We start from the raw sequence: 23,912 nt of genomic DNA, 5'->3' as shown, positions 1-23,912 counted from the left end.
TAGTACATACGCCGCTTGTAAAATGTTTGAGTCTCGTTTAGATCGAAAGCTTACCCCAAAATATTGAAATCTTATGGGCAGTCAAATCCATTAAAACACATATTTACAAAGACAAAATTTAGTTCTTTTTGAAGTACAATATGTATACTGCAAAATCTTATGGAATTTTTGTCGAAATTGTTCCTGGTTGTTGCATTTGACACAAAATGACAACCCCATGTAAATTTAATTTAAAATGTTGTTTGTACCTGCATTACTGACCACAGCTAGCTAGGTAAACCAGTACACATCGATTGTTCAATGCAACACTGCACTAACTCTATTGATTTATATTGGGAGATAAGATAGTTTTTCATTGTACAGTCAACCTATAATATCACCTGTTAATATAACTGTAAATTATGTGTGAACAGATGAAAACAAATTGGATAAATTGATGGTGCTTGGAATTTTGTGTATAATTCAGTAACCAGGTGAAATTTCAAAATAAGTTCCCTAAGACTGTGTTCTTCACGGTCTACTTTACAATTGGCTGTAATTAATTTTTTTACATGATTGAATATATATTGAGTTTGACTACATGTAAAATTGCAAAATTTTGTCATTTTGGCCAAAGAAAAATATCGAATAAAGGCATAATACAGGTAGTGAAATGCAAATCCTTTTACGTGCATATGTTCAAATATGTTTTAGAACATAATTACGACAAAATTATTGACTTTATTTTTACCACTTAGTCATCTTTTATTTTTATGAAACTTTGCATGTGAAACTTTGAGTAAAATGGCCACCATTGTGGCGATACCTTAAATTTGTCAGTCGGTTGTAGATAACACAATACAATTATCGACATGTTATTTCTATTCAAATCGGTGTTAACATGTGCAAATTGCGTAAACATATGCATATCAAATGTCGGATAACATTCAAATAAATTACAAAAATGTAGATACCATGCTGTCATAAAAAATAACCGCACTGTTTTGTTAATTCGTTTACCGCTTCATTCTTTCTATTTCAACACTAAAGAACTTTTAACACATTCTTACTGCTGTAAGAATCGAGGTTACTGCTACAACATTGACATACCATTTACCCTGCTAAATTTCTAGAATGGACTGGTCCATCATTCAATTCGGGCAGTACTATTTATTATTCGAAAAGATGTTTACTTAAAATTTACTGACTGAAAAGCAAACAGTGAAGATCATGATCAGCCTGCACCGATGTTGGTCTGAAGTGGCCGCAAATGCAGAGTCATTTGCCGCCATCCGGCTAAAGCTCAATACCAGGCCTAGGTACATGTGCGTGTATCCATCAGCTGCAGTTAATTAAGGTTAACAATAAATGATTGATCTATTATTATCAATATATATAACATCGTGATTATTGTCTGAAATACAACTAGATCGTAAAATAGAATTCTCTGAACAGATATCAAAGTTCAACCCAGTATGTGGGTCTATTCTGACTACCCCGTTTTGGCCCACTTCCACCGCCGCGAATGCAGTCACGGCCAGGACTAACAGTACAGGATCCGTCGCTGCTGTCACCTGGTTGATTGTGACGTTAGACAGACTGTTTCTTGGATATTCGCTATTACTGCTACAAACATCACCCTACGCTCTCGTTAAAGTATTCCGTTGCTTTATAACCTCTTTGTATTGTTGCAATATATCAAAATTATGTAATTTCTTAATTCTAGTTTGAACAATTCAAGCACATTTTCGATAGAACACGACAATATTGACGTCAGGTCGACACATCATTTGGCGCCATACATTTGCCGGGAACGAGTGCTACTACATTTGATCTACTATTTTATAAAAAAAAAAACGTTTGAGAATTGAAACGATATAACAGAAGAATGTTACACACTTATTCACTCACTCACCAGAGTCTAAGTTATTCCGTGGAACGTGCTACCTCCCGTATTTTAACACTGTTAAAACATGGTTGCGCGTTGACGTCGCGTCGATGAAATATATTTGTCGCCATACATGCTCTTGCAAATTGTGCTTCTCTATTTCATCTACTTGTTTACGTAAAAGACATATTAGAATCGAAATGATATATAGCAGAACCATGTTTTAACATATCTGAACAATACTATTTGATTATACGCCACGTGTATAATTCTCTCGGGCTACGCCCTCGTGAAATTATTCCGCAGGCGTATAACGTCTTCGTATTGTTTCAATATATTAAAACATCTTCTTAATAGATTTTATTGACTACCACAACAGCAATTTCTAATTGCGGTGTTGGGGCGTCAATTCACTATCTATGTAATAGATACTTAAGCCGGCGCCAGAGGGCGTCAGGGGTGTTGTACATTCCATAACCTTTGATGAACAGACTCAATCAAACCGAGTCTGCTGTTGTTTTGTTTGGTTGCATTTTATGCTTCCAAAGGATCTTCTTATAGATCTTATTTATATATTATTTCTGTGCTAGTGGCCTGTTTATAAGTCAACACTAACGTTTGCTCGGCAAAAGTCACAAATTGTTGTTCTAACTTATAACAATTTATTTCTGCTGTCATGTAATACACGGCCTGTAAACACTGGCTCCCTCTCTTTTTGGAGATGAGTTGAAAAAAGAGCCAATGATACTTCAGAGGCAGCGCTGATGACCGGAACTATACTAGAAATGTAAATAAAGAAAGAGATACTTTTTGTAACAAATTTAAGACCTTCTTTCAAAAGTCGGACAATGTAGTTCCACTCAGAAATAATTATACTTTGTAAGTATGCAGGTCGATTTGCAAACCAAAGGCATTTCTTGATGTGAGGACTTTTGAAAGTTTGGAAATAGGACCGGTTAAACCAAAATTGGACATATGTAAATATACTTTGCCCTTATTTACACAGATTGAAGATTTGAAAGTTACCATACCGACCTTTTGTAAACAATGTTTTATAACTGTTTAACATACGTGATTTATTGACAGGTTTCATCCATATATGTGCATTTTTGACCAAGAGGAGGAGCCAGCGCCTGCAGAGGAGGCGCTAAAAACCAGATGTTATCAATAAGTTATCCATTTTCCTTAAAATTTATTGAGAGATATTAACGACTTTTTTCTCTGATATAACATGCCTTATGTGCTGAAACATATGGTCATTAGTTGTATATGAGTTTTTAAATGTAAGGGGAATTTCCCATTCGACAACAATTTTTATGGTCAATGAATGTTGGAATTACAATGTAAACTGAGTAAAGTAATCTGTTTTGGCAATCGATATGATTACAATTTTATGTACTTCTAAAATTTCTCTTTTATTTTCAATTTTAACTTTGTTGTTAGTTTAGTCAATCTAAGATTTACTGAATGACACGTAAATAGTGTAACAGTAGCCTAGTTTGACTTTCAAAAGTCCTCATATCAAGAAATGCTTTCGCACTGCAAATCGATCTACATACAAACAAGTATAACCATTTAGAACTAAATTGCCCGATATTTGAAAGAAGGTCTTAAATTTGTTACAGAAAGTTAAAAATCAACTCACCCTTTTTCTTTGTTTACATTTCTCGTATAGTTCCGCCTCGGAAGTATCATTGGCTCTTTTCTTCAACTCATCTCTAACAAAGAGAGGGGGCCAGTGTTTACAGGCCGTGTAATAGAATACTTTGTTATGATACTGATCGGCTAGTCATCCAACAAGTGTATGAGATAAACATAATAATCATTATTATTTAAAAGGAGAACGTCATTGTTTGACTTTGATCCAAGCAGGTGTAATTCAATACATTGCACTTAAAAAGCATTGAAAAGGTACACCCGGATGCAATTCAACGCATTGTAGGTTTAGTGGTGTCATCAGAAATGGCGAATATAAACTTTGTTTTATTTTGTTTGTTAATTGGAGAAATATCACCAATTTTTGTCAAAAATGGACGATACGAAGATCTTTACATAGTTATACAGGATAACAATGAAGACAATGAGGTGCTGCTTGAACGTATAAAGGTAACTTTTCAAGATAATATTTTGTTCGTCTCAAGTACAAAGTTGCTTTAATGCGTTTAAATATGATAAAAATATTCAAGTATTTAACGCCGCTATTATAAATAAATTTCCATTTTCATTCTTTTTATTTTCATATTCAACGTTTTACCTATAGGAAACGTAGAGTATATACATAACGAACTTTCAAAAATGAAATGTTGAACCTAAAGGCCTACATCCACTGGTAAATCACTTGCCCCTCATCGATGTGGGTCGCCTCACTCGGGGCGTTGCATTCTTCATGTGAGGAAGCCACCCAGCTAGCTTACGGAAGGTCGGTGGTTCTACCCAGGTGCCCACTCGTGATGAAATAATGCACGGAGGGGCACCTGGGTCGGCCTCCACCATCAAAGCTGGAAAGTCGCCATATGACCTATAATTGTGTTGGTGCGACGTTAAACCCAACAAAATAAAATAAATAAATACATCCACTGGTATATAAGAGTCACCTCCCTACTCACACCCCCGATCCAATTAACGAGTCTACCTGTATCTGCTGCTTATCAGTGACTATGCATTATCGTTTAGTCGTAACTTATTACTGGTTAGTATGAATAAACAAAATTTTAAACTTTTGTCTGCAAAATGCAAAAAATAAATCATTGAAATGAGAAATAAAACATAGTTTCACAACAAAAATTCATAAATATTGACAATTGATATCACAACAATCCTTATCAGTACATCTAAATATCTCAAATAGGTTTTAGTCTGCTGTTATGTCTGAAAAAAAAAAGCATTGCACAGGGTCAAACAATTGTCTGCAAAAAATCACGTATCTTGCGAAATTAAAAAATATGTTTCAATAACGAAGAATTATTATCAGATTTGTTCATAGATTTGTTTTAAAGCATTCTAATATAAAAGTGCCAAACTATACAATATCTGATGATAGTAACTGGTGTAGGAGCGAACTCAAAGTTGGTTGGACAATAGGGAGGGGACGGCTAGCTAAACAAAAAACTCGTAAAAATATAAAAAAAAAAAGAAAAAAAAAACTTTCTTCCCCTTATTGACAATTGAAGTCACAACAAATCCTTATCAATACATCTAAGTATCTAAATGCTATCTCAAATAGGTTATTTCTTAGAAAAAGCATTGGTTAGGGTCAAACAATTGGGGACCAAACCATATTCTGCCCCCCCCCCCCCCCCCCCCCCCCACCACAAACACACTAAAAATTAATTAATTATTTGTTTGCACTAGAATCTAATGTATAATAACAATTAAATATGCAGCCGGGCTATCGATGTTTAAATTTCAATTGTTTATCTTCAAACCGAAAAAGTAACCCATTTTATTTTATTTGCAAATGTCAAACATGTTTAGCATGAGGCTAATTGGAAATATAAACTAAACCTTCTTGATATTTCATCACTTGATAGTTATGCAATCTCTGTAGTATATCATTATGTATCCTAATTTAGCATATGAAACAAGGTAAAGAAATAATTGGGACAAAATGACCCCAATCCAAGGTCTTTCTAAGAAAATGCATCACGTTTACTTATTTTGGTGTATTTTAGTGAAATATGGAGGAAGAGTACTAGAGTACTAAGTAATCATAAATGTGTACCAGGCTCTAGTTGGACTGGCTCGAACCTCAGCTCGGAAATAAATCTTTATGTAAAATTTCTAATATGGGTGATCGTATATGGTAGAACTGATTTATAAATCTATATGGCCGATATATTTCTTGGGAATATCTCTACACTACGATGAAGACAAAAGTCAACAACTTAGTGCTACAATTTTGTTTATAGAATTAATCTATATAAATCTATTTTTATTCAGAATTTATTTAATTTAAAAAAATTAAAAAACTTTAAGAATGAAAGTAGAATTTTAATTATTAATCTAAAGAGAAGTAGAGAAATAAATCAATGTTTTAGTTTTAGAGGTTTTGCTATCAGCAAGTATTATGTGAGAATGATCTCAATTAAATAAATGAAGCGCTTAGGCTTCGGTGACGTACCGGTTGCCCGGTACAGCCTATCTAACTAACAAAATGCTATGCACGGGTATAGAAATGGAATTTCCCGCGCATATCATGTCACATGACAGGTATAAACAATTAATAACTGGACCTAACACAAACCAATGAAAATACTGGAAACAATATTATAAACCAATGAAATGATTCGTAGTAAAATACATTCGGCGGAGAAGACAATATGGCGGCGCCCATGAATTACCACAGCAAGTGAAACAAGAATAGTTAGAGAAAATATTTTAAGTAAAAATCTGACCTGTTACATTCCTTTCTCCTTAAATAAATTAAAATATTGTAAACTATTTTAATACATAATGAAAAATCTATGTGAATAAGGAATCAAAGTAGAGCTATATTTAATGCTGACTTAAGTCTTAAGTTAAAGAGTTACTTAATCATAATCAAAACCAAAAATGTAAAGAACAAGTAGTCCTAAAATTAAATTATAAAATACTTTAAAACCTACTGACATAACATTTAACTCTTAAATTATAAAGTAGTAAGTAATATCTATAGATTTTTTAAGTAACAATTTTATATAATAAAAGGATAGAAATTTCAATATGAAAATAAATCCAAAAATAATTGACAAAATAGAGTGTTCCTAAAAAATACATATAACTGTAGCACAATAAATGAATGAAAAAATAACACTTGGATCTACCAATGGCTAATTTCATCATAGTAATCCAGTTCTACAGGAGACATTGAATTAAGTCCATACAGTTCCGCACGCTGAACATTTCTTCTAGCATCCCTCTCTTCCTCCTTCCTGCGTTGTTTTTCCCTTTCATTTTCAATCTGCCTGTCTTCCTCCATATCCCTCCTTTCTTGTTGTGATGGGAAGCGTGGTTTGCTGACTCCTGCCGGACTAATGTACTTCGGGTTTGCAATTCGTGAAGCCTCACACAAATGTTGTGAACCATTACGTCTAGTGTGCTGCCGAGCCTCATTCCCACGGAAGACTACAGTGTTACATTTCAGACATTTAAATATGTTTACAACTGGCAGATGCACCCTTGCCCAATGTTCACTAAACCTATCATAGCGCTTGAAAAACTTCCCTGCTTAGCAGTGGGGTACAGGGCATTTCATCCCCTGTTCGGGCCATAGAGGTCTGTCAGCTGCTTCTAAAATTTGTTGAGCCATGATGATAACTGAAATTGGCAAGGAAAAGATTTAATTTCAACAGAAAACATAAAGTTAGAATGAATAAACAAAATACATACTGTTTATTTTCTTATTTTCAAACTGTTTAAAAGCATTTTCGTACTAATTTATAACTTATTTATTGACTTTTATTTTACATAAATGATTATATTTATACAGCATCTTTATTTTATATATATATATAAATATATATTTTTACACACAAGTATAAAGTAATACAACATAATAATCAGCATCATGAAGCATAATAACAAGTTCCATGACTGGTATACAATTATAAATTTACAAGTTTCATGACTTATTACATTTACATATAATGCAATTTCATGAATTTACAAATAACATTACATTTTTACACTAAATTGTGCTGATATGTTTACTTTAAAAATAAATGTATTTTAAGCAAAAGATTAAAAACATCTGTGCTGTATTTAATACAACTTGTTTTAAATAATTTTTTATAGATAATTTTAGTCAGGACTATACATTTGTCTTGGTTTGACACTACGTTCCCTTCTTGATCTTGGAACAAATGGAACTGTGTAATGACTACTCTTAGATTGACATGTATCTGTCTCATTTTGAGAAATTTCAGAATTTGTGACATCACATATGACATCATCTTCAATTGTGACATCATCATTTACTTTATCAGGATCAATGATAGGGTTATTTTCTAACCAACTCTCAGTTCCGGGGATACCCTCATAAGGTTTAAAGTGATCAACATGGACTACTATTTGCTTTGAGTCCTTGGATTTTTGTATCCTGTATGTTAAGTATGTAGGTTTTTCAATAATTAGGTATGGACCCGTCCATCTCAAACTTAATTTTTGATTTGCAGTTGGAGGATACCATCTCCAAACCCAATCACCTGTACAAAATTCTCTTGGTTTTAATCCTCTATCATAGTGGGTTTCTGTCTGGCGGCTGATATGCCTAAATGATCATTTGCGAACAAGAAGGCATCGCGCATTGTAGACTTGACCCACTCAATGTATTCAATGGGACATTCAATGTCATACTGACCAGGAGGGGAACCAACCATTAAAACAATGGGGTACTCTAGCATGAGTAAATTTGGTGTACATCCTGTACTGGAATGTTTACAGGGGTCAAATTTAACAATAGTTTGTACTAGCTGAAATTAGCTAGTGCCCTTTTTGATCACTAGCTAACATGAAAAGCTACCGGCTAAAGTTAATAATATTTAATTACTCTCTTAATATTTTACTGGCCAAAACTTACTGATTGATCTCTGTAAGTAGCCAGTCACAAACAAAAATGTTATCTATTAGCTGAAAATAGCTTGTGCTATTTTTGTTGAACAATAAAATATCATAAACATAAATGATAACATTCCTTTCATAAAGAAAAATGTGTACCTTCAAAACAATTAAAGTTTATTAAAGCTCTGAAGACATTTGCTTGTTATATTATTGACTAGCTGAAATTAGCTAGTACATTTCAAACCCACTAGCTATTTTAAAATTCCACTAGCATTTAGCTTGTATGCTTGTCTAAATTTGAACCCTGGTTTAGTGGCCCTATAAGCTGCCATAACATATGGGATGTGGTCATCCCAGTCTCTGAAATTTATTTCAGAAGAAACAAAGGTGGTTAACATTTGTATGAGTGTTTTATTACAGCGCTCTATCATTCCATCTGATTTTGCGTTGTAGGGACAGGTATGTGTTTTTTCAATTTGCAAGATATCACACATTGCAGAAAATAAACGGGATTCAAAATTTCTCCCTTGGTCAGTATGTAATTGTGCAGGAAAACCATACCGAAGGAAAACGTTGATGATATGTGTGCCAGCTACTGTATATGCAGTTTGATCATGTACTGCAAAAGCCATCTTCCACTTAGTAAAGTAACAGCCACAGACAATTATGTATTCATTGTTGTTCTTTGTTAAGGGTAAGGGACCTAAAATATCTACAGCACAAATTTCCATAGGTCTGTAGGCACAAATCTGCTTAAGCGCTGGTTTACCTTTACCAGGACCAAGTTTACAACGTGCACACATTTCACACTGACGAACCCACATTGCAATATCTTGATTCATACCAGACCAAAAGAAACGGCGCTTAACAGCTTAACAGCTTCAATTGTACGGTCTCTCTCTAAGTGACCTGCATACCTTTGAAAATGTAAATGCTCAAAAATGTGCTTTCTAATCTTATCAGGGGCTACCAGTTTGAGAGAACCCTGATCACTACAGTCTGTACCTTTTAAGAAAAGAAGGTTTTTATGAACTTCAAGTACTTCCCAGTTTTGCCATAATTTAATTGTATGACTATCTATGATAGACAATTTTGATTTTTTCAGGTTTTTCAGACTGTTCTTGTTTAAGTCTGATAATTTCTTTTATGGCTACATCACTTTTCTGTAAATTTATCAGTTCTTGATGAGACCAGCAGCTTAGCCAGTTAACCTCAGGATTTGATAAATCACAAGTCACATTTGCAATGACTGAATTTATGCATGAGCAAGGACTACTGAAATAGTACATGTCACCTTGACCTTCACAAGTTTCAGTCTGTGTTTGTACATTACATTGATCTTGCTGAATGTTATTTTCATCTTTTGACTGTACTAAAGATTTTACTCTTGAGCTTATTTCAGCTTCATCACCTGGCTTGTTTGAAGTCATACATGCATTTTGATCATTTTTTTGCTTACAGTTTGTGCATTCCGGACAACCATATATGTTACAGCGTCGTTTGATTTGCCTTGTAAGACTATCTGCATTCAAATGTTTCGAACCTTCACGGTACTCAATATCATACTCATATGCTCCTAACACATTAAGCCAACGAGCTATTAAGCCTTCTGGTTCTTTGAAATTGTGTAAGTGAATCAAGCTTTTGTGATCAGTCATGATAAGAAATTTCTTTCCTAATAGGTAATGTTTGTAAGCTTGTACAAAATGAACTACAGCTAAAAGCTCGGGTTTTGTGACACAATAATTCTGTTGAGCATTATTTAATGTCTTACTACCGTACGCAATAACTCGTTCTTGCCCATTTTGTATTTGAGAAACAATGCCAGAAATGGTGTCTGCGCTTGCGTCTGTATCTAAGATGAAATTTCCATTTTCATGCGGAAAAGCAAGAATTGGTGGGCTTATCAAGCATGCTTTTAACCTATCAAAAGATAACTGCTCAGCATATTCCCATTTAAATTTAGCATTTTTTCTTGTCAGCCTAGTGAGAGGTAAAGCAATCTCTGCAAAGTTTTTGATCATTCTCCGGTAATAACCACAAATTCCTAACCATGATTTTACTTCATGCTTATTTTCAGGTACTGGCCATTCTTTAATACATGTTATTTTTGAAGGGTCAGATGTGATACCTTGACTTGTTACTTGATGACCTAGAAATACTATCTTAGTTTGAAATAGTTTACACTTACTAGGTTTTAACTTCAAATGCTTGTCTGAACCTTAATAAGACTAGTCTCACGTTTTCTAGTGCTTCATAAAAAGATTTGCCCATAATACAGACATCATCCAAATAAACTAGTACTTTATCAAAACCAAGACCAGCTAAGACAGCCTCCATCAGCCGCTGAAAAGAAGCTGGTGCGTTTCGTAATCCAAAGGGGACAACTCTAAACATAAATTGACCACGTGACGGAATTCTGAAACTAGTTTTTGGTGCATCAAACTCATTAAGTTTTAATTGCCAGTATCCCGAAGCTAAGTCTAGACAGTGGTAAAAATGGCTGTTTGCAAGTCTATCTAGAGTTTCGTCAATCCTTGGTAAGGGATATGCATCAAAAATTGTCACAGAATTCAAGGCTCTCAGATCCACACAAAACCTGACAGAGTTATCTTTCTTTTTCACTAAGCATATAACTGAAGACCAAGGAGAATTACAAGGCTCAATAACTTTTTTCTCTAACATTTTATCAATTTCTTCACCAACAACACCCTGTAAATGTAAAGGTATTCTTCTTGGTTTACACTGAACTGGCTTAGCATTTCCAGTGTAAATATAATGTTCTGCAATTTCTGTTTGACCTAGTTTGCCATCAGGTCCGACAAACACATCTTGAAATTGGGTTAATAATTTTTCAACCTCAACTTTTTGTTTTGAATCGATGGTTGCGGGTAATGAATCAACCAAAGGTCTTAAATGCTCAGGTAAAGTACTTCCAGTACTTTGATCTGACAATGTCTCATTAACAAGAAATATCTCAGTGACTGGACTCATGTTTCCGATAATTGTGTTTACTTTTATTCTGAAAGGAGAGTCATTGACATTCATAACTGACAAAGTAAGATTTTCATTACATGTACAGTAAAACACCGCTCGCTCGAGGTCGCAAGGGGATGAGCAAAATGCTCGAGTTATCCATGGTTTCGAGTGACCCAAACATTGACCAACATATGAAGAAAACTGAAGTTTGTTTTACGGTCATCGGGACCGTTTGCTGAGTAAACGGTGATGCGTAATAATAACATACTTGTGACATTTTCGAAAACAAACGTATTACAAACGTTATCTATTGATAGACGTTTCAATATGTAATTTGTAAATGGCACATGCGAAAAACAACTAAGATATTTTTAAAATTTTTATTCATCAACAAGTGCATATCATAATTAATCGTCTCAATTTTATGAAACGGCTATATTTATTTCCTTCATTTGCATGCAAACAACCGCTGATTAAATTACTAAGATTTCGATCCGCAGAAAGATGATTTAAGTTATCAGTAATTGATCGATATTTGATCAATAAAACTTTTTTTAAAGCTTTTAACAATAATTAATCTCATCATAATATCAAATATACCGACAAACAAACATTTATTAATAAGATAGTCTGGGAATAGACTACTACGCAATTCTCACGGTGTGTGAAAATGTTTAATTAACCGATACATTCTGACCGCCGAAGGTGTGAAAAATTTTGACACCTCTGCTCGAGTTAGCCAGAAACAACAAAGAGTAAATTAATACACAGGGACCAGGTGTCATGCTCGAGCGATCGAGTTATCGGTGCTCGACCCAGCCATGGTAATATCACATAGAAAATAGAAGGAAATCGGCCGGGACCACATGAATTGCTCGAGCGAGCCAGGGTGCTCGAGTCATCGATGCTCGAGCGAGCGGTGTTTCACTGTATCTACTAATGAATGTGCAATATAGATTCCTTTGCTAATAAAATCTCTGGAGGGATCTAACATATTTATCCTATTTGTGTAGTTTCCATTTATATGAGCCGGTATGAACATCTCAGACTGAGCCGGAACAAGTACAGATTCTGAGATTTCTATTCTGGCACAACATAAACTCTGATACCTATGAAGTTTGACTTTGCCGAGTTTTGTTTTTAAAAGGCGTTTAGGTATTTTCAAGCTAACATCATAACATTCAAAGAAATCAATACCTAAAATGCCTATTGTTTCTTCCACATTGGCGACATACACATCTATGCTTACAGGAATATGTTCAATATAAAACACAAGTTTACATTTACCCCTTATTTGTAAACTAGTACCATCTGCAGACGACAATGTTTCATTGACTGGGTCTAAGTTTGGTTTATTTTTCATTCTGTCATATGCCTTACTAGATAAAATTGATACAGGACTACCTGTGTCAATAAGCATGCCTCCCTTAATTTGATCAAAGGAACATTTGACATAGTAGCATGAAGTTTTAGTGCTTGCCTCTTTATAATCTTCATTTGTAATTGTAAATGTACTACTTTTTGATGTCAATTTCTCATTTTTAATCATTTGTGAACATCCCTCATTGCTTTTACTACTTGATGAACAACCCTCTGTCTCAACAACATTCAAGTTTCCTAACATGCAACTTTCATTGAACTGATTAGTCGACCCACACTATCAACACTGTTAAGCTTTTATGTCATACAGCTTTTATTTTCAGTTTTTGAGCTCTTTAAACAACCCTCATTCTCATTTGTCATCTAACTTTTATTTTCAGTCTTTGAACAACCCTCATTCTCAGCTTCACTTCTCTGTCTCAAAATTTCTGTATTTTGCAAACTTTTCTCGTTTATAGAAACATTCATACTTGTTGAACAACCCTCACTATAGGTACAATCCGACCTTGACGTTGACTGTAATATGTCATTATGTACTGTCTTTTGATCTATTACGGGTATGTTTGTACTGATACTCTCACACTGTGTGTTTACGGGAGGGGTTATTATAATTTCAGGTATACAGTGATTCGCAAGCATATTTGTAGAACCTGCGGAAATCTGCGATTCCGAATTTTGCTTACTAGAACAATCTGACTTTTTATTTTCTGGCCTATTTGAAATGATATTGACTGAATTTTCGGCCGCAAACCCAGTCTCAATCAGTTTCCTTGATATGACTGAGGCTGTGTTTGTGAGTAAAATTCGCGTCCTTGGAACTTTGGTCCGTAACCTTGTCTTGGTTGGGGTCCCTGTCGGGTATAATAACCATATTGTGGCTGAATTGCTGCTGGTTTATTATAGCAACGTGACTCTACATGCCCTTTCTTATTACAATAACCACACACAATATCCGACCTCCTACTTGGGCCTTGTCTCGGTTCGAATCCTTTACTCTGTTGCTGTGCATTTGTGCCGTACGGTTGCACAGGATCGGTCCTTTTTGGGCTTTGATTACGTTTATGAGCGTTACTCTGTATATACGACAATTTTTCAGTCAATTTTTGGTCTAATTTTTGATCAAGCAGAGAAGATAACATCGTTTGTAAATCATCTAAACTGCAATCTGCTTTGAGATTTTTCGATCTAAGGGACGCAACTTTATCTTTTTCTAACAAGGATGATGGAGTTGTCTCCCTGACTTCAGTGTGATCAGGCTTCGAAATCTTATCTACTGAACCCTGTAAAGCACAATACTCAACGGCTGCACTTATTGCCTTAACTAACGCGTCATGATGTAAAAACTGAACATTTATTTGTAAATCAAAATTGCCTAATCCGTGAATGTACTGATCAATTATACATGTTTCTAGCGCAGTACTAGGCATAGACGGAAAAGCTTTTTGTCCGAGCTTACGTAATACATATCCATAATCGGCAACAGACTCACCCTTTAGTCTTTTCCTAGTTCGAAATTCACACCTGAAAGCTAATTCTCTCTCATGCGGGGAAAATCGTTGAGTCAGTACTTTCTTAATTTCAAGGTAGTTTGTCATTTGTTCGGGCTTTAATGTAGATAAAAGCCTTTGTGCCTCACCCCTAAGGTTTATAGACAACATACACGCCTTTTGCCTTTCGTCCCAACTATTCCAGCTAGCTACCTGCTCAAAATGAACAATATAATCTGGCTATTCACTAGAGGTACCATCAAAATCATCTGGCTTAATTTCCTTAGTTTTCTGCGGAATATTATAGTTTGACTGCGGATAAACTGTATTTTGCATGCTGTCATCAAACATTGTATGATTAGTAGGCTGAAAATTACCAACATTGTACACTGTATTTCCTATCCTATCGTGTAAAGAAGGATCTGTCTGAGCATAAACTCCATAACTCCGATCATTGGGTATATTCAAGTTATTCATAGAGCTACCTGTCTGCACACCTGTAGGTACAAACGTGTTTGTTTGTGCAATGGGATGGGATAGAGGTGTCTGTTTTTTTATCTACAGTTATCGGTGCTGTGTATCTGTTTGTTCTGAGAGAATCAAACTGTGTTCTGTTAGGTTCGAATACCGGGTTCCTGGCTTGTGTATTCGTATACTGACGGTTCTCATTCAAAATCGTGGGCATATAATGCGGAGACATATTGCCCATACAGTCAACAGGTTGTAATAATCTTGTTTGCCTATCATGGTACCTGATTTTTGGTTCTTTACTGCAATGTAGCAACGTTTGACTATTTAAATAAGTACTAACAGGTCGAGAGGTAGAACGAGTTTCAATGCTGCCTTGTGTTTGTTGATGCCCTATTTCAAAAGTAACGCCATGTTTCTGCTTCGATACAACCTAGTTGTGTCACTTGCAATGGGTTCTTCTATGTATGAACCAGCATAATTTATATTCCGTAATCTAGCAGGTAATTCATAATATGTTTCATCAAAGTCAATTCTTGGAGAATTTACATGAGAAGTTACGATACCTTCAGGTCGTCTAATAGGCGAAAACATACAAGTATGTGGATAACTCTCACTCCTTGGTAAAAACACAGAACTCGTGCACGCACTAGCATACATATGACTATCTACATTTGTATAACCGATACCGTCGGTATGATACGATGTGCTTTGTTCTGCCATACTAATACACAATAACTTGACCCTACTTTATACATGCACTGTATACACAACCTATTTATAATTTATTTTCTTGATACACTTTATTTAAGCGTACATGTATTTTACACTAATTTAACAGATAGACTATTTATTTATTATAGTAGTAGTCATTGTAGCACTGATTTCCCTTATTTACATAACTTTATTTGATAATTTAAAGTTGTATGACTCTGTCCTGTATGTAGAGTTTATAAACCGAAATTATGAAAATCGGATAAAAATGAAAAGGTTACGTTATATTTCTACTAGCAAATTTGTAATTTATGGCTTTATTACTAGTCAATTAGTCACGGCACCAATGTACCAGGCTCTAGTTGGACTGGCTCAGCTGGGGAATAAATCTTTATGTAAACTTTCTAATATTGGTGATCGTATGTGGAACTGATTTATAAATCAATATGGTAGATGTATTTCTTGGGAATTTCTCTACACTACAATGAAGACAAGAGTCAACAACTTAGTCTACAATTTTATTTATAGAATTAATCTATATAAATCTATTTTTATTCAGAATTTATTTAATTTAAATAAATTAAGAAACTTAAAGAATGAAAGTAGAAATTTAATTATTAATCTAAAGAGAAGAAGAGAAATAAATCAATGTTTTAGTTTTAGAGGTTTTGCTATCAGCAAGCATGTGAGAATGATCTCAATTAAATAAATGAAGCGCTTAGGCTTCGGTGACGTACCGGTTGCCCGGTACAGCCTATCTAACTAACAAAATGCTATGCACGGGTATATAAATGGAATTTCCCGCGCATAGTCACATGACAGGTATAAACAATTAATAATTGGACCTATCATAAACCAATGAAAATACTGGAAACAATATTATAAACCAATGAAATGATTCGTAGTAAAATACATTCGGCGGAGAAGACAATATGGCGGCGCCCATGAATTACCACAACAAGTGAAACAAGAATGGTTAGAGAAAATATTTTAAGTAAAAAGCTGACCTGTTACAAATGTTATTATTACAGGACTGTATTCTATTATTTCTCTACTGGCTGAAAACGGTTCGAAAAGTAATGAGTACATATCATATCAACTTATCTTTGGTTATAAATAGTACGAAAATAAAAATAGATCGAAGTAGGTGCTTGGAAAACCAATATCAACCTGATTTGGCCTAAATTTATTCCTTATTTCTTTATTAAAGTTACAATTGTAATAACAAGACTGACTTTACATTTATTCATGTAATAAAACAATTATTGACTTTTTCATAGGTTGATATCAAATTTATCAACCCTCAAAAAGTTATATTCACCTCGACTTTGGGTTGATAAATCCTGATATCAACCTATGAAAAAGTCGGTAATTGTATAATGTACTTTAGCTATTTTAATGTGGTTAAGACTTAATTTTATAACATACCTATATAAATTCTGTCAGAAATACGGCTTGTATTTCACAAGGAAATATGAACAGGCAGAAAAAAATCCTTATTGTACCTTTTGTATTGTATGTTGCTGGACTATTTTCATTTAATGTGCATGACCTGACACTGCTCAATAAATAGAGCACACACAAACTACACTTAGTTCTGTTTTAAAATCGATAAACATTGAAGAAATCGTTCGATAACAAAAGAACAAACAAAAATGTTGAAGCATATAATAAAAAGGGTCTTTATAAAAATAGCTGAATCTGGTAATTTGTATCCGGCTCTCGTGGATTTTGCCAGTCCGATCGTACTGCGCGCCTCGTGTGATCCGACCTGACAAAATCCACTCGAGCCGAATACAGCTTCCCAGATAAAGCTACTATTATAATAACCCTATTATATTGAGAAAAGAACCTTTAAAAATGTTGTGTAGGACCGATAGTTAATAGAGAAGGAATTTTCATCATTATTGACATCACATATCAGAACGAATTGAACTAAGACCGGATATCGTAATATAAACCCTAACTTTTCACACATGAATGATTTCAAAATTAAACATCAGAAATTAGACATAAGAGGTTTATATTTACTTTGTTATCAAAATTATTGCTTCAAATATACTATATAATTTTTATGTGAACGTCAAAAAGTGTTGCAATTGTTCAGTGTATTTTGTTACCTTTCAAAATTGAATCGAGATGGTAAAATACGTAAAATGAAATCATAGCATTACTCCATCTGCTAAATTCTTTGTATGTTATCAAAACATATTGTTCTAGTATTATGAAAGATATTGCTAAGATATCGAGGAGGCATTGAAGTTTCGATTATTATTGTTCAACAATGAAATCTGGTACATTTAACAAACATATATAAATTATCAAACTTTCGATCCAACATGTATCTAATATTACTTTTTCTAACAGTTTATATTGTAAATGTTTTTGCAGCTAAGAAGAACGAAAACTTGAATTTTCTCATAGAAAAAGATGCCATTATGACGGATTTAAACGTCTTTTAAAAACGCCTTTACTTGATAGGTAAAACGACATGGAAAGCGTCTTTTTCTAGTCACAAGTGTCGCGACCATAAAACAACCAAATAAAGACGTATTCAAGACGTCTTTTGTTTGCTGGGTCTGTATTTCATAAAACTCGTACCTGATGTTCTAACAACTACCTTTACACACGCCATTTAGGGCTTTAAATAAACGTTTTTACAAAAAAAATGCAGTTTCGCTTTCCAAAATAATCATTACTATGCACATTTAATGCAAGTGAGATTAACAGGAAATGTTTAATTTTGGTTTTGGATAACTTGCAGTGTCAGGTCAACAACAACGGAAGGAAATAATAAGTATTAACAAATGCTACACTTATCTAAATGAAACTGTGAAATTGTATTTTCAACAAATGGGAGAAAAATTGCTATGTTCAGAAAGAAAAGAGGAAATAGGTACAATCTAAAGAAACATGTTGCAAAATTATACATTATCGGCACAATTGCTCAGTTAGAGAGGGCAACTGTAAATATATCAATAAGTAAATCAACTGCCATGTTTGTCCAAATATTCGAGAGGAGGAATAGGAAAACATAGTTAAAAGGAGATGATTGTATGGCGGAGGATAGGGAGTTCAATTTACCACGTCCATTGAGTTGTAAATTGGGAAGCAATCCTAATATCGATACGTCCAAACTCGGTGGAACCTTGTATGTGGACGTATATCAGCCTCGGTTGATAATTCAGTATCCGCAAAACGGGCGAAGCAGATTAACTTATCTCTCATGGGAATTTCAAAAAGACCTACCTATCTCATAAGCAAGTGTAACGCTAACATTTCTAGTACCTGAAGTCTAGTATTATACATTAATCTATGTTCACAATGTATTGTTTGTACAACGTGGCGTCCCCGTACATTAAATCAATATTGTTATATTTGATTTTTTCATCCCTCAGGATTTTATTTCTATATGAAAGCTCTAAGCATTCGTCAAAGATGATGATTATTATATTTACCGTTCAAGGTCCTGTGTTCACTTACATTTCGTTCCTTTATTGTTATCCCGTCCTATGCTACATGTAGCGACCTCCATCTGTGTTGAAATATCGCTATTTAAACGAAATTTACTTTTCGCAGAATGGTGTTATATTATTTTTACTATTCATGTGCACATCAAACACTATGGGGTTATGGTTTGAGGGACTGCGTTCTTGGTACATGGGTTTTCCTATGGGTATTCATCCTTATTTTTATTACACATTTTACACAGAGGAAATCACATATCATATTGTTTTGGATTCGATATTTTGAATTGATTTCCTTGATTTTATCCTTCTATGCAGGAGGTTTTTACAGCTGCATCAAAGCTGTTGTTTACAGCTACTCGTAACCATCTATACTTTGGAAAGATCAAGGTAGTTGTACCAAAGACATGGTCACTGAAGACAGAATACAAGCGTCTTATTGTACCATCGCAGATGAAGCAGTACATCAGCGTAGATAAATACGGAGACGGAGTGCCAAAAGTTTACGGACTCACAAAGTGTGGTAGAGGAGGCTCGTACATGTATTTAAATTCATTAAAATTCATTTTGACTGAGGGAAGCACAAACTGGGGAAATCACGGTATGTTGTTAATTCATTGCAGTTGAAATGTTTGAGAATGTACTAAAGTGTAATTATATGAATATAAGTTTTTTTTACCTAACTTTAAATTGCTATTTTTCGCGATTGTTTTGTGTAGAACCCTATTACTATAAAGCTTTATCGTACACGGTTAACCTTGTCTTTTTAGATAATGTGATAGTTCATGAGTGGGGTCATTTACGTTATGGTTTATACGACGAATACCCTGTTACCAAACCTTACTATCCTACATTTTATCAAGCAGCCGGAAAATGGAATCCTGTCAGGTAATCTATACAGCATTTAAAATTATTATTTTGTAAATACAGCACTGTATATTATATATCTCTCACTCGTTCTGCATTTTGTCTTCAATTTGAAATGTAATTAAGTTGACTAACGACACTGTTTTGTTGGTCTCTTAAACTTGTCATTCGTTTTATATTGAAGGTGCACGAACCTAATTCAGGGACGTGTAGGTATGGGTGCTGGTTGCGATCCTAGCACAGAGTGCAACACTGAGGATGCCAGCAAGATACTGAATGAACGTTGTAAGTTCTGCCCTGATAGGGAGCAGAAGGTTGATGCCTCTTTGATGGGTTTCCAATGGATAAATGTGGCGAGAAATTACTTTCTAAACAATTAGCATACTTATATAAATAGTACAGCTAGTTTTTGTAACAATCAATGCTTGTCAAAGGTTTTATGATTTAATCCATTGATTAGGAAACGGAGCATATTGCGAGACGTTTATCTATTTTTGTTGTTGTTGTTGTTGTTGTTGTTATTTCTCGAAAGGAAGCGATTTTATTGATTAGTAATACACTTCTTGTCTGATAAGTGCATGCCTATAGAAAATCTATCGTGTGCATTAACCGCGCAATGAAATATGATGTAAAATATTGATAATTTATTGTTTTTGATGTATATTTTTCTCTTTCCCTTGAATGTTTTGATATTATGATAACATCTAAAGTTTAATCACTGCGGTACTTTCCTAAGACGTCCGAAAACCCATGGCGGTCAGTTACTTGAGGACATTAAGGCAGGATATGAGCCTTAAATTAACACATACACGGTCACTGCACCGGGAATCGTCAGTTTATAAGAAAAGTTAACCTACACATTTTTGTCTTACATTACAATTTATGTTCCCTTGTTGGTTTGACACTTTCAACATCAACCTCGTTTTCTAAGTAACTGGTTATGCATGAACTTTTCGCAAACATTCAAGCCGTTCATCATCTGTGTAATGAAATATATTTTTATCATACATTAAAATATTCTAATATTGCTATTTTGAATTTCAAACTAATCGCATGTTACAGTACATAAGTATTGCTCTGTATCCTTTTTCATTCTGCAAATATGGCCAAATAAGTAGCTTAAAACTGGTAGTAGGTGGTCTATGAATGTGCACATCAACTTTTGCATACCAAAATGTTCGTCAGAATATGTAGTTTTCAGAACTGCCTGATGCCAGTTTCTAGTCACTGGGCAAAGTCCTCAAATTCAAGATGGCCGCCAACATGGCCGCTGATACATGAAAATGATACCCAATGCATAAAATTGCAAAATAAAAGCATTTAACTGTTGTGAATTAATTTGAAGTTATTATAAAAATGTTAAAGTTATAAATCTGCAAAATTATATGCATTTATCGATATGAAATACAAATTTCTGACACATTTTATACCAATTTTATATGGACTTTAGTGTGATGAATACTATTTACGGTCAATAGACTTTGTTTTTATTCCTCTATTTACTGTTGTTCCTTACACAATGCAATCCCGTGTTGAACAAGTGATAATAAATTGTAATAATATTATTATTTTGTTAAAGAATACATTCAAATTATTGATAATATATATATTTATAAGTGGGTGGGGTAATTCAATATAGAATACAAGGTATACCTAATAACAGCTAAAATAAAAAATAAATTGATAATCACTTTCAGTTTTGTATACATCATACTATAGTTTCATTATCAAAACAATGTATAAAGTACGAAATATATATTTAAACGAAACGTACCAAGTTTATTTAAAAAATGACCGCCAAGATGGCTGCCGCAATGTTTCTGCTATGACTTATATTTTATACCGGCAGCAACACCTTTGAAGAATATGCTATAGCTTGTTGATTTCTTTGCGTTATAACAGTCGTACATATGTTGATTATTTGATTGTATTGTGATTTATAGAGTAAACTGTAATAATTTTTTTTGACATTTATAAAATAAACGAAACAGAACATAGGTATATACATACATACCAGATATAGGTTATAAATGTAAATATTCATATACAAATATCTAATAAATGAATATTTCCCCTACACCAAATACACAGTGAATAAACACTGCTTAAGGTGATGTCACTTTTTGAATTTCCGGTGAATAACAAAAAACCAAAGAATATTCAGTTCTTTCCAAAAACTGTTATATCATGATTCAACCAAATAGTTTCCTTTGTCTACCAGAAAGGAACAATTTTTATATCTTAATATTGAGATTTGGTACCTTTATAACAGACAATAAACTAAAACAATAGACATTCATATGTGACGTCGGTGAGCTCAACAAAGCAATTTCAAGCACAAATATTAAAGTGGAATGTAAAGTAAGTTACACATTACAATATCCGTCTAAGATACTTTCAAAAACAATGCATTTGCAGAATAGAGAGATAAAAATAATTTTGACAGCTCGTGAAAACTAATGACAAATTTTGACAGGTATATGATGACTCATGACCTAATTATATTTTTTTTCTGTTATTTCTAACTTCCAGTTTGATTTTCAAAAAATGGGTATTCTTTATTGTAGCTTACAACTCGTACATTAAAACAATAAAAGAATATATTGTTACCTCACTGTTGTTTTGTCTATCCATCTCTTGTACGAATTCCTATTGTTTCAGTCATTTGTCAGTAATTAGAGCAACTCACAGTGTTGCTATCATACAAAACACATCCCTTATTTTCATGTATTGGAAACACAATTTCAATACCGACTGTGTATTGTAATAATGCTAAACTATCTCAGTCGTGACGTCTCCTTAATTAAATTACATAGATCAAGGGAAACTTTCCCTTACACCAAAGTTACAGGATATAACGAAACTGTCCGCTCTTCCAATGGAAATAAAGGGCCCGATCATTTTTGGCTGTGAGGGTCAAAACACCCACTGTGCACGTTCCAATAATTTCTGTCACTGTCTGGGCAGTCATGCCAAACAAAATGTGGGCTGCCAAATCTGGAAACACCATGGGACAAACTGCCCATTAAATGTGGGTCGCCAAATCTGAAAACCCCATAGGACAAAATGCCCAACAAATGTGGGCTGCCAAATCGGAAAACCCCATGGTCAAAATGCCCAACAAATGTGGGCCGCCAAATCTGAAAACCCCATGGGACAAAATGCCCAACAAATGTGGGCTGCCAAATCTGAAAACCCCATAGGACAAAATGCCCAACAAATGTAGGCCGCCAAATCTGAAAACCCCATAGGACAAAATGCCCAACAAATGTGGGCTAGCAAATCTGAAAACCCCATAGGACAAAAATGCCCAACAAATGTGGGCCGCCAAATCGGATACCCAATGGACAAAATGCCCAACAAATGTGGGCTGCCAAATCTGAAAACCCCCATAGGACAAATACTGAGCATTCGACTCCAGCATTAACAAACTATCGGGAATTAATTATTTCCAGTAGGTGACCTGGTGACTACACAAAATGGCCTGGACATTCCCTGCCAACCATGTGGTAAATGCAGGGAGAAATGGATCCTTGAGAACATACACTATACAAAATGGTAACCTCCCTGGTTTAATATCTTACATCATATCACTCTGCTCCTTCAGTTCAGGGCAATCTCTTCTCAGGTGATCTCCCTGACAATTAAAGCATCTCCCTGGAGATCTAGGCAAAATACGATTCTTCAGCCAATGACTTCCCCCACAATTAAAGCAGCCTCCCCCATTCCGACTAAGGACTACCTGATCAACCCGGACAGGTTTCCCGAGACTTATTTCTTCCGGGACTACACGGAGAGGGAGACAATGATTGATCAACTTTGGCGGTAAGCTCAGACATAGCTTTCAACAAATCTGTCCGCTGCTTAGTAGCGTTTTCTTGGTATTTAAGTTGACATTTGCTATTGGTCTCCTGGACTTTAATCATACTGTTTAGTAACTCTGAGAGGGCATGTTGCGTTGGGATTGGAGCGACTTTAGAACTAATAGTCGGACTTGAACTATCTGAGTCTGTACTGGAGGCAAGCCTCTCTGAACGTCTGGGAATTGACTCCCTATTAGCCCTAATATTTGGACATTCCTTATGTGGAGACAGATTGCCCTGTAATGCAATATGGCACTGTTGAAATTCCTTAGCACGTTCTCAG

General features: G+C 34.5%; 1 protein-coding gene across 1 annotated transcript; it reads left to right on the top strand.

Moving 5' to 3' along the window:
• Positions 1 to 3,706: 3,706 nt before the first annotated feature.
• LOC123555275 (calcium-activated chloride channel regulator 4-like) lies at positions 3,707 to 22,375 on the top strand. The gene is made up of 4 exons (XM_045345935.2): positions 3,707 to 3,973; positions 19,218 to 19,500; positions 19,670 to 19,787; positions 19,951 to 22,375. Exons 1-4 carry the CDS (start codon positions 3,830 to 3,832, stop codon positions 20,144 to 20,146), a joined length of 741 nt encoding a protein of 246 aa, XP_045201870.2. The 5' UTR covers positions 3,707 to 3,829; the 3' UTR covers positions 20,147 to 22,375.
• Positions 22,376 to 23,912: the final 1,537 nt, after the last annotated feature.

Source organism: Mercenaria mercenaria, chromosome 7, assembly GCF_021730395.1.
Source record: "Mercenaria mercenaria strain notata chromosome 7, MADL_Memer_1, whole genome shotgun sequence".
In the NCBI taxonomy this organism is placed as follows: Eukaryota; Metazoa; Mollusca; class Bivalvia; order Venerida; family Veneridae; genus Mercenaria; species Mercenaria mercenaria.
This window is presented reverse-complemented; position numbering and strand designations above follow the sequence as displayed.